At 47.0% G+C, this 12,679-nt stretch overlaps 1 protein-coding gene across 1 annotated transcript; it reads left to right on the forward strand.

The window, feature by feature from the left end:
• Nucleotides 1-326: 326 nt before the first annotated feature.
• Nucleotides 327-1,040, forward strand: LOC107106793 (uncharacterized protein K02A2.6-like; the record flags this gene model as incomplete). Its single annotated transcript, XM_015406990.1, has 1 exon — nt 327-1,040. A coding segment is annotated over one exon (714 nt), but the record flags the coding sequence as incomplete, so codon positions are not given.
• Nucleotides 1,041-12,679: the final 11,639 nt, after the last annotated feature.

Genomic DNA, 12,679 nt, shown 5'->3' on the forward strand with positions numbered 1-12,679 from the left:
TGCTTAGATGGGCGATATTTTTGCAGGCTTATGATTTTGACTTAGAGCACCGGCCTGGGAAAGCGATTGGGCATGCGGATGCCCTCAGCCGGTGCCCGGTGCCGGACATTGGCGCAGACCCTGCCCCCGCCTGTGAGGTCTTGGCAATTGAGGAGCTTCCTCGACCCCCGGTATCATCCAGGGACATTGCAGCACACACGGCCAAGGATAGCGTGCTGTCCCGAGTATTAAACTGGGTTTGGAGGGGGTGGCCGGTTGGAAGCGTTGAACCGGAGTTCGGCCCTTACAAAAGCCGTCAAAATGAACTATCCATTTCTAAGGGCTGTGTATTATGGGGGAACAGGGTGGTGGTTCCTGACAAACTCAGGACGAGAGTGTTAGAGTCGCTGCACGAGGGTCACCCCGGTATGGTACACACCAAAGCGTTGGCCAGAGGGTATGTCTGGTGGCCGGGGCTGGACAAAGAGATCGAAGAATGGGTACGAGGGTGTCCCAAATGCCAGCAAGTCAGACCCGATCCCCCACAAGCTACACCCCAAGGCTGGGAGTCATCTGGTAAACCCTGGGCCAGATTGCATATAGATTTTGCTGGCCCTCTCCAAGGGCAAATGTTCCTAATTGTGGTGGACGCTATGTCCAAATGGCTGGAGGTCGTGCATATGAAATCGACCACATCACTTGCTGTGATCCATGCGCTCCGCCGACTTTTTGCCACCCACGGGTTGCCTGACGTCATCGTCAGTGACAACGGGCCTCAATTTGTGTCTGAGGAATTTAGGCTCTTCCTCACGAGTAATGGCATACGCCAAATGACTTCGGCCCCTTTCCATCCGGCATCTAATGGCCAAGCCGAACGGATGGTCAGGACGGCCAAAGAGGCCCTGGGTAAAATGGACGAAGGGGACTGGAGCCAGAGGCTGGGCTCCTTTCTTTTGCTGCAGCACACCACCCCCTGTAGTGCTACAGGCCGTAGTCCGGCCGAATTGTTAATGGGGCGGAGACTCACGACCCGTTTGAACCGAATGCACCCAGACCTCACTGAAGAGCAATCCGAGCGTACCACGGCGCAACCGAAGGTGCGCATGTTTGAAAAAGGGGACAAGGTTTTCGCACGAAATTATGCAAACGGGCACTTATGGCTTCCTGGGGTTATATCCGACTCTGTGGGTACTCGAATGTATGTGGTGCAGTTAGCTGACGGTCGAATATGGCGGCGCCACATAGATCAGTTAAGGAGACGTTGGGCTAGGGACAGCGCTGACTCTCCGACGGCTGAATCCCCTGATGTCGAGTGGACACCCCCAGAGCAGGCGGTGAGTACCGAAAGGCCCGGTACTGTCCCCGAGTCAGGGCAGAACCCTGTGTGCGGGGCTGAAATCCCAGTCGAGTCTGTGCCTGATCCAGGCTGTAGTGAACCCCACTCTGACCCACAACCTTGTCTGCCCATGGAGCCTGCACCGCTCCGCAGGTCCCCTGCACCGCTCCACAGGTCCCAGCATTCGCGGCAAATGCCGACTTATCTGAAGGACTATGAGTGTAATTATTGTGGGAATAACTGATGTACAAAAGTTTGATTGTCTGTATGTAAATAATAAAACATTTGGGATGATGACTTAACTTAGGGGGGAGGAATTGTAATGTATTGAAACGTTTACATGAATCACCTCATAGGGCTCCTATGTTAAGCTTCGAGCCATACCAGGGCTCCTCTGAGCGAACTTCCTATTGGTCGCTTCGTAACAGCGACCAATCAGAACATACCATTCCCTAGGAGGGAAAGACTCCCATTGGTCCTTAACTAAGCAATCTCATTGGTTGTTAATTGTAAATAGGCGTGGCTACATTAGCCCGGTTATGTTTAAAAGGAGCATAAGCTCCCACTGTTTTCTGTTCTGGTTTCTTACTGAGTTGAGTGCTTGTTCGTTACTTCCAATAAAGCTGAATCACTTGCTGAATCACTCTAAGAGTCCTTTGTTAGTGCGATCTAACAGTCTACATTTAAAGCAGATGATGTACTACTAAGCCATGGCCTACCATGACAAGATAATGTGAATGCAGAAGACATTTGTCCTGGAGAATCCCCATTGTTGTGTATGTGTTGGTTTAAGTTCAAACATGTTTGTCAATGGACATGTGTTTTCCTGCAAATGTGGCATGCATTGACTTTTATCCTGTTGGATCCTGCTGTGCATGCATCCAGAGCCCCTTGGTGATTTAAGGAAACCAATTGGTGGAAAATCCCTCTTTTGAGGTGACTGAGGTTCGCTTGTTGTAGTACTGGGAGCCCAGTCCAGATGCCAAGATGCCATAGTGCCAGAGATGGGATGAGTGGGGGCAGAGAATAGAATCTGTGAACACTGGCATGGCATTGACCTTGGCTGAGAGTCACACAGTTCTGCCACTGCTGAACTCTGTGGCTATTCCTGGTTCAGTCCCATTGACTGACATTCCATAGAAAAGCCTCACAGAATGAGATCTCTGTCCTATGCTCAGCAAAGCCTGCATCATCCAGCCGGCTAGCACCTCTTATCCCTCAAGGACTGATGAAATGCTGAGAGGGGAAGGGGGAACCATCGCTCTCCCTGACCCTGGTCTACTAGCTCTTTATCGCCAGCTGGCACTCGGAGTTCCTCTGAGCAGAAATCTCTAAGAACAGCACATGCAAGGAGAGAAAGAAACAGACAGGGAGAGAGAGACAAAATAACAGATCCACTGTTTATAGAAATCTGAATGGTATCCCAGAGGGATATTTTCTCCAGCACATCTTGTTCTTGCAAAAAGAGCATTACATGGAAACCGCCGGCATTCCAGGAATGAAAGCAGCCAAAGCAGTTGGGGATGGGTAATTTGGGGGCAATGTATTGATTTTACTTCCTTCATACCCTGCCTTTGTCTCCAGTGGGAACCTAAAGTGGCTCACACTGTTCTCTTTTCCATTGTAGCCTCACAACCTGGAGAAGTAGGTAGGGCAGGGATTGTGTGACTGGCCCAAGGTCACCCAGCGAGCTTCCATGGCAGAGTGTGGATTTGAACCCAGGTCTCCCAGATCCTAGCCTGACACTCTAACCACTACACTACATGACATGTCCTGCACTTGTCCAAATAATGAAAGGTTCCAGGAATTGGGCTACTGGATTTTGCTTCTGTCAAATGAGACAGCACTAGAATGTTATAGCTTTTTTGTGATATCTACTCAACTAACAATGCCCACAGAGAGGCAGGCAGAGACTTTTTCTCCCCACTTGGCTGTTTCATTCAATTGGTTGCTGGTTCCCAGGTCCCAGTGGTTTTCCCCCCAATTTCCAGGGCTTCAGCCCACCTCTGGCCCATTGGCCGGCAGGGAAAACCCCACCCCCAAACAGCCACATTCTGACACGACATCCCCAGTGTGATGACGTCACCCAGAAATGACATCATCACATTGGGGACATCGTGTGGGGTGCTCTGGTTTGAGGGCAAAACTCTATGGTAAATTTGGTCTAAAACCATAGAGTTTTGCCCTCAAACCAGAGCATCCTGTGCAATGTCGCCAATGTGATGACATCACTTCCAAATCATGCTAGGGTTGAATGATATAGCACCGTGTTATAGGATGATTTTTGGGGTTAAATATTGTATTTTATTGTATGTTTTATTGTATTTTAGATTCCGGCTTTGCCGCCTGTGAACCGCCCTGAGCCTTTGGGAGGGCGGTATAGAAATCCAACAAATAAATAATAAAATAAAAATAAATTGTGTTGATGAATGTCCTGGAATGTCTCCCAAGTCCCCTGACTGGTGCAGCGAGGGAACCTGGCAACCCTAGCAATGGCAAACCACCACTGAACGTCTCTTGCCTTAAAAACCCTATGAGGTCACCAGAAGTCAGCTGTGACTTGAAGGCAAACAAACAAATTTCTGAATGCTGGGCTCAGCCTTCACCCAGACTGATTAGGAGTGATGTGGCTGAGAACAGCCACCAACCATCATGGGGCCCTGGGGGGGGGGGGAATCTTCCAAATGTTGTCAGTGTCCATTGAGGTCAAATCAAAATCAACTGAACATTGTTGGTGACTTGCAAGCCTCTGAGGATGCAAAGGATGGTCAAGGGATGGTTCAGTTTATTCAACAAAAGGGTTGGAAGAGCCGACTGGTTCTCAAAATGTGGCCATTGAGTTTCTCTTATACAAGGAGACTATAAAACTATTGTCAGCATATAAAACGCATTAATAAAAAAGTTAATACATACAGAGGAACATATATCATTTAAAACATTTCCTATATAAAAATTGAGTTTAAAACTGAAATCTATCCTGGACATGACAATACTTTGCCCAATGAATAGCCTCTGCAATAGTGTTCCCATGCTGTGAATGACGATGTGTTTGTGTGTGTGTGTGTGGGGAATAATATTGAGACCAATATGGAGAGAATGAATGAATTAATTAATGAATGAAGAGAATGTCTTTCTCCTCTCTCATAATATTGAAATTCAGAAGTACCTAATGGAAGCAAGCTCAGGACAGATGCAAAGTCTTCTGTATACATAATTAATTCATTGCTTTCCCTGCCACAAGGTCGGAGAATGGCCACTGCTTACCAGATATGATGGATATTTGTCCTTGTAAAAACGTGAATAACAGCTGCAGGGCCCCCTGATTTAGGTTAGGGCTCATGTGCAACAAGGCAGGGGGGGGGGATTTATCCTTTTCCCTCTGCCATTTTTGCAATATCAGTTTCTACTCCCACGGCTCTTATTTTCCTTGTCAAGGAAACCATAGTTACTTGTGAGGTATGTGTGTCCCTTCCACACCTGTGTAGGACAAACAGCAGCTCTAGGGGGAAAGTAACACAAGTGTGCACATGTTTGTTTGTCTGTTTATTTATTAACATTACTGCTATTTTATTCTGCTTTGCCAACTAAACAATCTGCTCAGAACAACTCCCTCTGGTATGTCTGCTTTAGCTTTCTTTAAAAATAAAAAAGATTAAAAAGGTAAAGGTTCCCTTGCTTGAAAGCCAGTCGAATCCGACTCTAGGGTTGCGGTGCTCATCTCCGTTTCAAAGCCGAAGAACCAGCGCTGTCCGAAGACGTTTCCGTGGTCATGTGGCCGGCATGACTAAACACCAAGGCGCACGGAACACTGTTACCTTCCCACCAAAGTGGTACCTATTTGTCTACTTGCAATTTCTTGCTTTCAAACTGCTAGGTTGGCAGGAGCTGGAACTAGAGATGGGAGCTCAGGGGGAGGGGAGATCTATTAATGATCATGGACACTAAATGGAACCTCCATGTTCCAAGGCAGTATGCATACAGACAACAAGAGAGAGATGTCTTTGTGCTCTGCTTTTGGGGTTCCCAGATGAGCCTGGAGAGCTGCTGTGTGCGTGTGTGTGTGTGTGTGTGGGGGGGGAAGGATGCTAGACTAGAGGACCTTTCATTTGATCCAGCAGGGCTCTTCTCATATTCTAATTAGTGGCTTTTAAAACCAAACTGGATGTAGGGAAGGCCCTTTTGTCATTTTAAGAAACTACGAGCTGGTTCCTTTAATATTTATTTATTTTATATCCCGCACTCCCTGCCAAGGCAGGCTCAGGGCGGCTTACATAGTATTTATTGTACAGATAAAACAAAAAAAAAAATTGCATAAAATCACAATAAATATAGCTAAATAATAAAAACATATATAACAAACACACACATATATATAAACATTACATAAAGTGCTAGCACAAATCACACAGCAATAAATCTAGTTTCCAATGGTTTCAGTGGGTTGGGAACCATGTTTCCAGTTGTACAATTTCTCCCTCCCTTACCTCATTGGGATGAAATTCTCAAGGGCTGTACCTGATATCTGAAGGACTCTCCCTGACAAACTGTATAGATTGAGAGGAGAAAGCATTGCTATTCAAGGGGTAATTAAAAATCTCCCTTGCAGAGTAGGCCCAGGGAAGTATGAAGGCCTTGGTGTGTGATTTGCTTCCTTTCCTGGACTGGGCTGTGCAGGCAGTCTGGGGGCGGGGGGCGGGGTGTGTGTGTCTATTTAAAAAAAATGGGGGAGGGGAAATAAAATCTGAATTCTCTTGTCCCTCACCTCACTTTCTTCCCCTCCCAGTTGACAAGGTGGGGTTGGATTACCAGCCTCCAGGTGAGGTCTGGAATTTTTCAGAATTGCAACTGCTCCCCAGACTACAGAGATTAGTTCCCTTGGATAAGTTGCCAGCTTTGAAGGGGGGACATGGTGTGCCATCACAACCCTACTGATCTCCCTCCCCTCCCCTCCCCTCCCCTCCCCAACCTCCACCTTCCCCATCCCTGGGCTCCACCCCAAAACCTTCAGGAATTTCCCAACCCTGACTTGGCAAACCTGGGGTGGGGCAGAGCTTATTTCCCCTGCCCTGTCTTGGCCTTTTGAGCTTTACTTAAAAAAACAACTTCCCAATTTCTCACCCCCAATCTCATTTCTTTACCTAAGACCGGGAGTTGCTGATCTTTTGTCTCTAGTGGAATCAAAAGCAGAGGTTAGGAAGAAGAAGAAGAAGAAGAAGAAGAAGAGATTGGATTTATACCCCGCCATTCACTACCCAAAAGTGTCTCAGAGCGGCTTACAAATTCCTTTCCCTTCCTCTCACCACAACAGACACCCTGTGAGGTAGGTGGGGCTGAGAGAGCTCTTGACAGAAACTGCTCTTTTTCAAGAACAGCTCTTATCAGAACTACAGCTTGCCCAAGGTCATCCAGCCCAGGAGTGGGGAATCAAACCCGGTTCTCCCAGATTACAGTCCGTGCACTTAACCACTACACCAATCTGGAAGGAATATGTATTGGGGAAACAGCGCAGCAGTACAATTAATAGTTTATATAGGGTTACCACGTCTGTGTTGGAAAATACCTGGAGATTGTGGGGGTGGGTCCAGGAGAGGGTGGGGTTTGGGGATGGGAGGGGCCTTGGCATGGTACAATGCCATAGAGTCCACCCTTCAAAGCAGCCATTTTCTCCAGGGGAGCTGATCTCTGTCAACTGGAGATCAGTTGGAAAAGCAGGAGATCCCCAGGCCCCACCCGGAGGCTGGCGACCGTATAGGACTGCCAACCTCCAGGTGGGGCATAGAGATCTCATCTGCAGGTGAGAAAGATCAGTTCAGAGAAATGGCTGCTCTGAAGGGTGGACTCTATGGCATTCTACCCAACTGAGCTGCCCATCCCCAAAGCCTTCCCTGAATCCCTTCCCAGGCCCCACCCCCAAATCTCCAGGTATTTCCAAGCGCAGAAGTTTTACATGAACTTAAAAGAACATTGAGATGGCAGAAATTTTACCCTTATCAATGCTCTCTTCCACAAAGAACATGGATCCTTCTTTCTCACAGGCATGGTTACTGAAGGAGGGAAGAACTTGTTTCAGTTCCCACTCCCAATATAGTGTGGCTGGCCTGTTTATCTTCCTTGCAGTCTAGTCTAAAAAATAGGCAAGCTGTCTGTCCACACGGAGGGGAAGGAAGTTTGACCCTCTGCCTCTATCTTCCATAAACAGAGAGCCTACAAATGAATAGAAACAAAGCTTTCTAGCAAGCTGGAACAGCCCCAGGTGACCAAATAGCTCACACTAACAGGGAGACCCAAGCTTCTATAAAATCAGGAAGCCAGTGAATGCTAGAATGTGGAAAAGCTGAACAAGAAATCACAGTCAGGCCAATTCTGTTCAGCAGGAACATCTGCTAACTGTTTTGGTTGGACAATATCTCTTTTAGGTGTGTTATCTGCCGAGTCACTCTCTCTCCTTCCCTCTGAGTAGCTTCCTGCCGCCCAAAACTTGGGAAACATAAACAAGGCAGTCATTGAGGTGCTAAAAGGTTTCCATCTGTTCATGGATGTCAGAAATAGTTCCGATCAGGATTTGAAGCATTTACAATATTTATGAATGGGCATGGTTTTAAGAAAAATCTTGACTAGTAAAACTTCAGCTACATATCTGTACTTCAAGGGGTGTTATCAGCGTACTGGAGAGAGTGGTGCAACTGAATGATTATGGAGAACTATCTGTCTTGCTTGGTATAATTTCGCTTCTTTTCTGTTTATGCCACCAGTGTCTCCCCTATCAAGGGGAGCTTTATGGAATGTTAATTGTGATGTTTCCATTTTATACAGGGTGTCATTACATGTCAACGAGGAGGAGAGCGACTTGAATTATTTCCCAGAGAAGCAACTGCTCTGGCTGCTTAGAGGTAAAACAATTACCAATCAGTCAGCAATGAAAGGATTTCCAGCCGTGCGGCACACCACATTTCTGCCCCATAACACACATCACACAGTCAGGAAGAGAGTCCATCGAAAGCCCATCAGTCACCAAAATAATCTTAAAGAAATAATTTGCCAGGAGCGATGGGATGAAATGGAGCAAAAGGAATTTTAGAGTGAGTGACAGGGAAAGGCTCTCTGGAGACCCTGCCTGCTGTGGCATGTTTTTTGGGGAGGAAAAAAAGAGAGAGAGATGATCCAAAGCTGAACTGAGTAAGAGGAGATCTGCGGGGGAAGGCCCTGAATAGAACAGAAGATGCAGACGCTTAGATGTTGACATTTTTGCCTTGCCCTTAATAAATCCAGCCAGGGCCACATATGTCAGCTGCATTCACAAGACCAATGGGTTTTTGTTTATTTGTTTTATTTCTGCCATTTGCTTCATTCCGGTCACAGCCTCTGCCTTAGACTGGCAGTGCAGATCTGATTCGTGTTCATCTCGATGACTGCAAGTTTCAGCCATGATTGCCATGTAAGAATGGAGACAGATGTTTTTTTCACAGACAAAACTGGGCCTTGCTACATGTTACGAAGTCCTCGAGTTTGTTGGCACACAGCATGAGGACTTTGTATCGGGTATGCAATTGCCGTTTGTGTGCCTCCCAGCAGATGCTACTGGCTCTTTTCTGCTCATAACCAGAGCACATGGGAAGGAGCGTCTTCAGCCTTTCCCCCTTTGTGCCGTTTTGCCATCCTCAGATTGCCCCATGGAACTGCTGGAGCTCAGCTGAAAATTCATACTGCTTAGGTGGCTACAGATAATTCTCACAATTTAGCTGGTAGCAACTCTGCCGGGTAATTTGAGGATATGACAACTGCACATGTGTGCATGGAAATGTAGGGTTACCAATAACCTTAAGATGGGGCCTGGAGTTCTCCTGGAATCACACCCACAGAGATCAGTTCTCCTGGAGGAGACTGCAGACTCCATAGGCATCATCATCACTCAGCTTTCTCCCCTCCCCTTCCAACCTCAGCCTCCACCTTCTCCAGTCATGGCCCCCAAATCCTCAAGCATTTCCTAAGATGGAGTGGCAACCCTAGCAGGGAGGAGAATAGGGCTGCCAACCTCTAGGTGGTGGCTGGAGATCTCCTAGGATTGCCACTGATCTTCAGGCGACAGAGATCAGTTTACTTGGAGAACATGGTCGCTGAGGATGGTGGACTCTATGGCATTATACCCCACTGAATTCCTTCCCCTCCCCAGACCTCACCCTCCTCAGGTTCTGCCCCCAAAATCTCCAGAAGTTTCCCAACCTGGAGCTGGCAATCCTAGAGGAGAAGCTAGTGAGAGCCAGTTTGGTGTAGTGGGTAAAGAGCGGTGGACTCTAATCTGGAGACCTGGGTTTGATTCCCCACTCCTCCACATGAAACCAGCTGGGTGACCTTGGGTCAGTCACAAGTTCTCTCAGAACTCTCTCAGCCTTACCTATTTCATTGGGTGACTGTTGTGGGGAGAGGAAGGGAAGGCAATTGTAAGCAGGCCCATAGCCAGGATTTTTTAAATTTGGGGGGCCTTTAAATAAGTTGGGGGCACCCCCCCCCCAAAGGGAGCACCACAAATAAAATAAAAAATTGGACGTCAGGGGGGCCTTGGCAGTAAATTGGGGGGGGGATATGTGTAGCTATGGGCCTGATTGTAAGCCACTCTGAGACTCCTTCAGGTAGTGAAGAGTGGGGTATAGAACCTCTTCTTCTTCCAGTGTGGCGTGGTCATGAGTGAAAAAGGGCCAATGCCATCTGGGAGGCACAGAACTCCCATTGCACAAAGTCCTCGTGTCCTTGCTTCTGATTATCAAGTCCTGGTTCTCACATATATCACTAGGTTACTTTACACTAGGTTACTGATCACTTGGTTACCAGCAACAGAATGGGTGAAATGGCTCTATTGACAAGAATTATATGGCAGGCAGGGAAAAATAACGGCTAAATGAGATGTCATTGTTCTCTGAAATTTCTGTCTAAGTTAAATAGCGATTCTCCTGGATTACTCTTCATATAGTCAGATTTGTTGGGAAGTTTTCACAAGCTATGATGATGACTGATCACTGTCAATGTTAAAGAAAGCTTTTTACCATTGTTAAGCAAACTTTTTATAAGGTGTATGTGACCTCCAACCCTTGGGTTTTTAGTGGGTTTTCTTTTCTTTCTCCTATAGTGTGTAGTCTCCCTCCCTAATTTCATTGTAGTTTTTAGAAAATGCAAATAAAAAATCCCCTACGGGGGGCCATAAAAATTATATGGCCGGCGAGTGAAGGCTCTTATACCCATAATGACTGACATTCACATATGCAGGTTCCTATTTGATAGTGCAGCCATCAAAGGCTACTTCACAGATGCATGTATGATTAATTACTGCACACATTTTTGTTGTGTAATTGTCCTTGATTCAAAAATGCATATTCACCTATTGATAACTACAAGAGAAGGCGATGACTTGAATGTGTGAATGGGCCATTGTGGATATAGTGCCACACACAGAATTTATTGCATCCTACCTTTTAGCTAAAGGCTGTTCTGTTCTGATTGAATTAGCTGGGTGGTGGTAACTGGGGACAGGACCTTTTTGGTAGTGGTGCCCCATTGTAAAAATCTCTCCTCAGGGATCTTCAGTTAGTGCTTCCTTGAATGACATTTAGGTGCTGGGTCCCTGTTTTATGGTAAATGTATATTTTATGCTATATGTTCTACATTCATTGCTGTATATTAAATAGCCAAGGGTTGACTCATGTGTGGCTTGGCAAATTCCCATGATGGGCCCAGCTACAGCAATGCTTTAGAGTCCTGCAAATCCAGGGAATGCCCATATTTGCAGAAAAACCTGTCCTTAAAAAAAAGCCTGATTTGGGGGGATAACCCTCGAAGTTGACAGCGATGTTTGTGCATGTGTACATGTGACTCCCCTGCCAATGGTCTGACAGCAGTATTTGGAAGCATTTTCCCATAGTTCCTCAAATGGCATGCAGACATTTGCAACAACAAGAGAAGGTATGAGGAGAAGGGAACAGATCCAGTGGTGGCAAAGCAAAGCAAGCCTATGGAGGGAAGGGAGACTCCTCTGTGGCAGCAACTCAAAGCTGGTGCATGAAGCAGGTAGGTGAAATTTCCCATTCTCCACAAGTCCTTACAGTCCAATCCCCCGAAATGCTATGTAATGCTAGTTTTGCTATTGTATTCAGGGTTGCCAACCAGGAATTACAACTGATCAGGGCTATTTTTGGGCAGGAACGCACAGGAACGGAGTTCCGGCTGGCTCCCAAGTTGGCCACGCCCAACAGGAACTTATTAGCATAATAGGCCACACCAAACAGCAGAAGCTCATTAGGATTGGCTACATTAGGGGTGTGTGGCCTAATATGCAAAGGAGTTCCTGCTACAAAAAAAGGCCCTGGGTTTTGACAACAAACAAGGTAAACAGAATAACAAGCAAAAGGTGTGTGTGGCTGGATAACTACACTTTTGGTAACATGTGGGTGCAGCCTAATGTGCTAATGAGCTGTGCTGTCAGGGGTAGGGCTGCCAAGTGGGGGCGGGGAATCCCCCGCTTTGGAGGCGGAATCGGGCCCCGGGGGGAACTCCGCCCCCGAAGCTGCGTCACCGGAGTTTCTCCCCCGACGATCTGGGCCACGCCCCCAACGTAAGCACGTAGCACGTCACTTCCTCCCCGCTCCCCGATCTGAGGGGTGAGTAGACTTGACAACCCTAGTCAGGGGTGTGGCCCAATATGCTAATGAGTTCCTGCTGTTGGGTGTGGCCTATTATGCTAATGAGTTCCTGCTGGGCTTTTTCTACAAAAAGAGCCCTGCAACTGATCACTAGACTACAAAGATCTACAGGAATGTCTCTTCCCATATGTCCCTCAAAGAGCTTTACCCTCTACAGGTCAATGTCTGCTGGTGGTCCCCGGCCCAAAGAAGATCCACTCTGGCTCTGTCCTGGTGGAACACTCTGCCAAGTGGGATTAGGGCCCTTCAGGACATGTTACAATTCTGCCGGGCCTGTAAAATGGAGATGCTCTGCCAGGCCTTTGGTTGAGGCGGCGGAGATCTGACCGTATTGGCCTCCCCTACCTGGCCTGGTGCTATTTATCTGGCACTATTGTTGCTGCCTTTTTGCCTTTCCCATAGATGGACAGGCAAAAAGGCCATCTATGGGTACACATACCAGAGTGCTTGTCAGCTCATGTCTGAGGCCATCTTGTGAGTTGTATTAGTCAATGTTGTATAGATTTTAAATATAGTGTAGATTATGTTTTTAAATTGTGCATATTTACTCTTGTAACCCGCCCTGAGCCCTGCAGTGCAGGGAAGGGTGGGCTAGAAATGAAAATAAATAAATAAATCAGCTTCCCTGGAGATAATGGCAACTGCAGAGGGGAGGACTGTATAGCATCATCCCCCT

The sequence above is a fragment of the Gekko japonicus genome, unplaced genomic scaffold (genome assembly GCF_001447785.1).
Source record: "Gekko japonicus isolate JY-2015 unplaced genomic scaffold, Gekko_japonicus_V1.1 scaffold1801, whole genome shotgun sequence".
Classification (NCBI taxonomy): Eukaryota; Metazoa; Chordata; class Lepidosauria; order Squamata; family Gekkonidae; genus Gekko; species Gekko japonicus.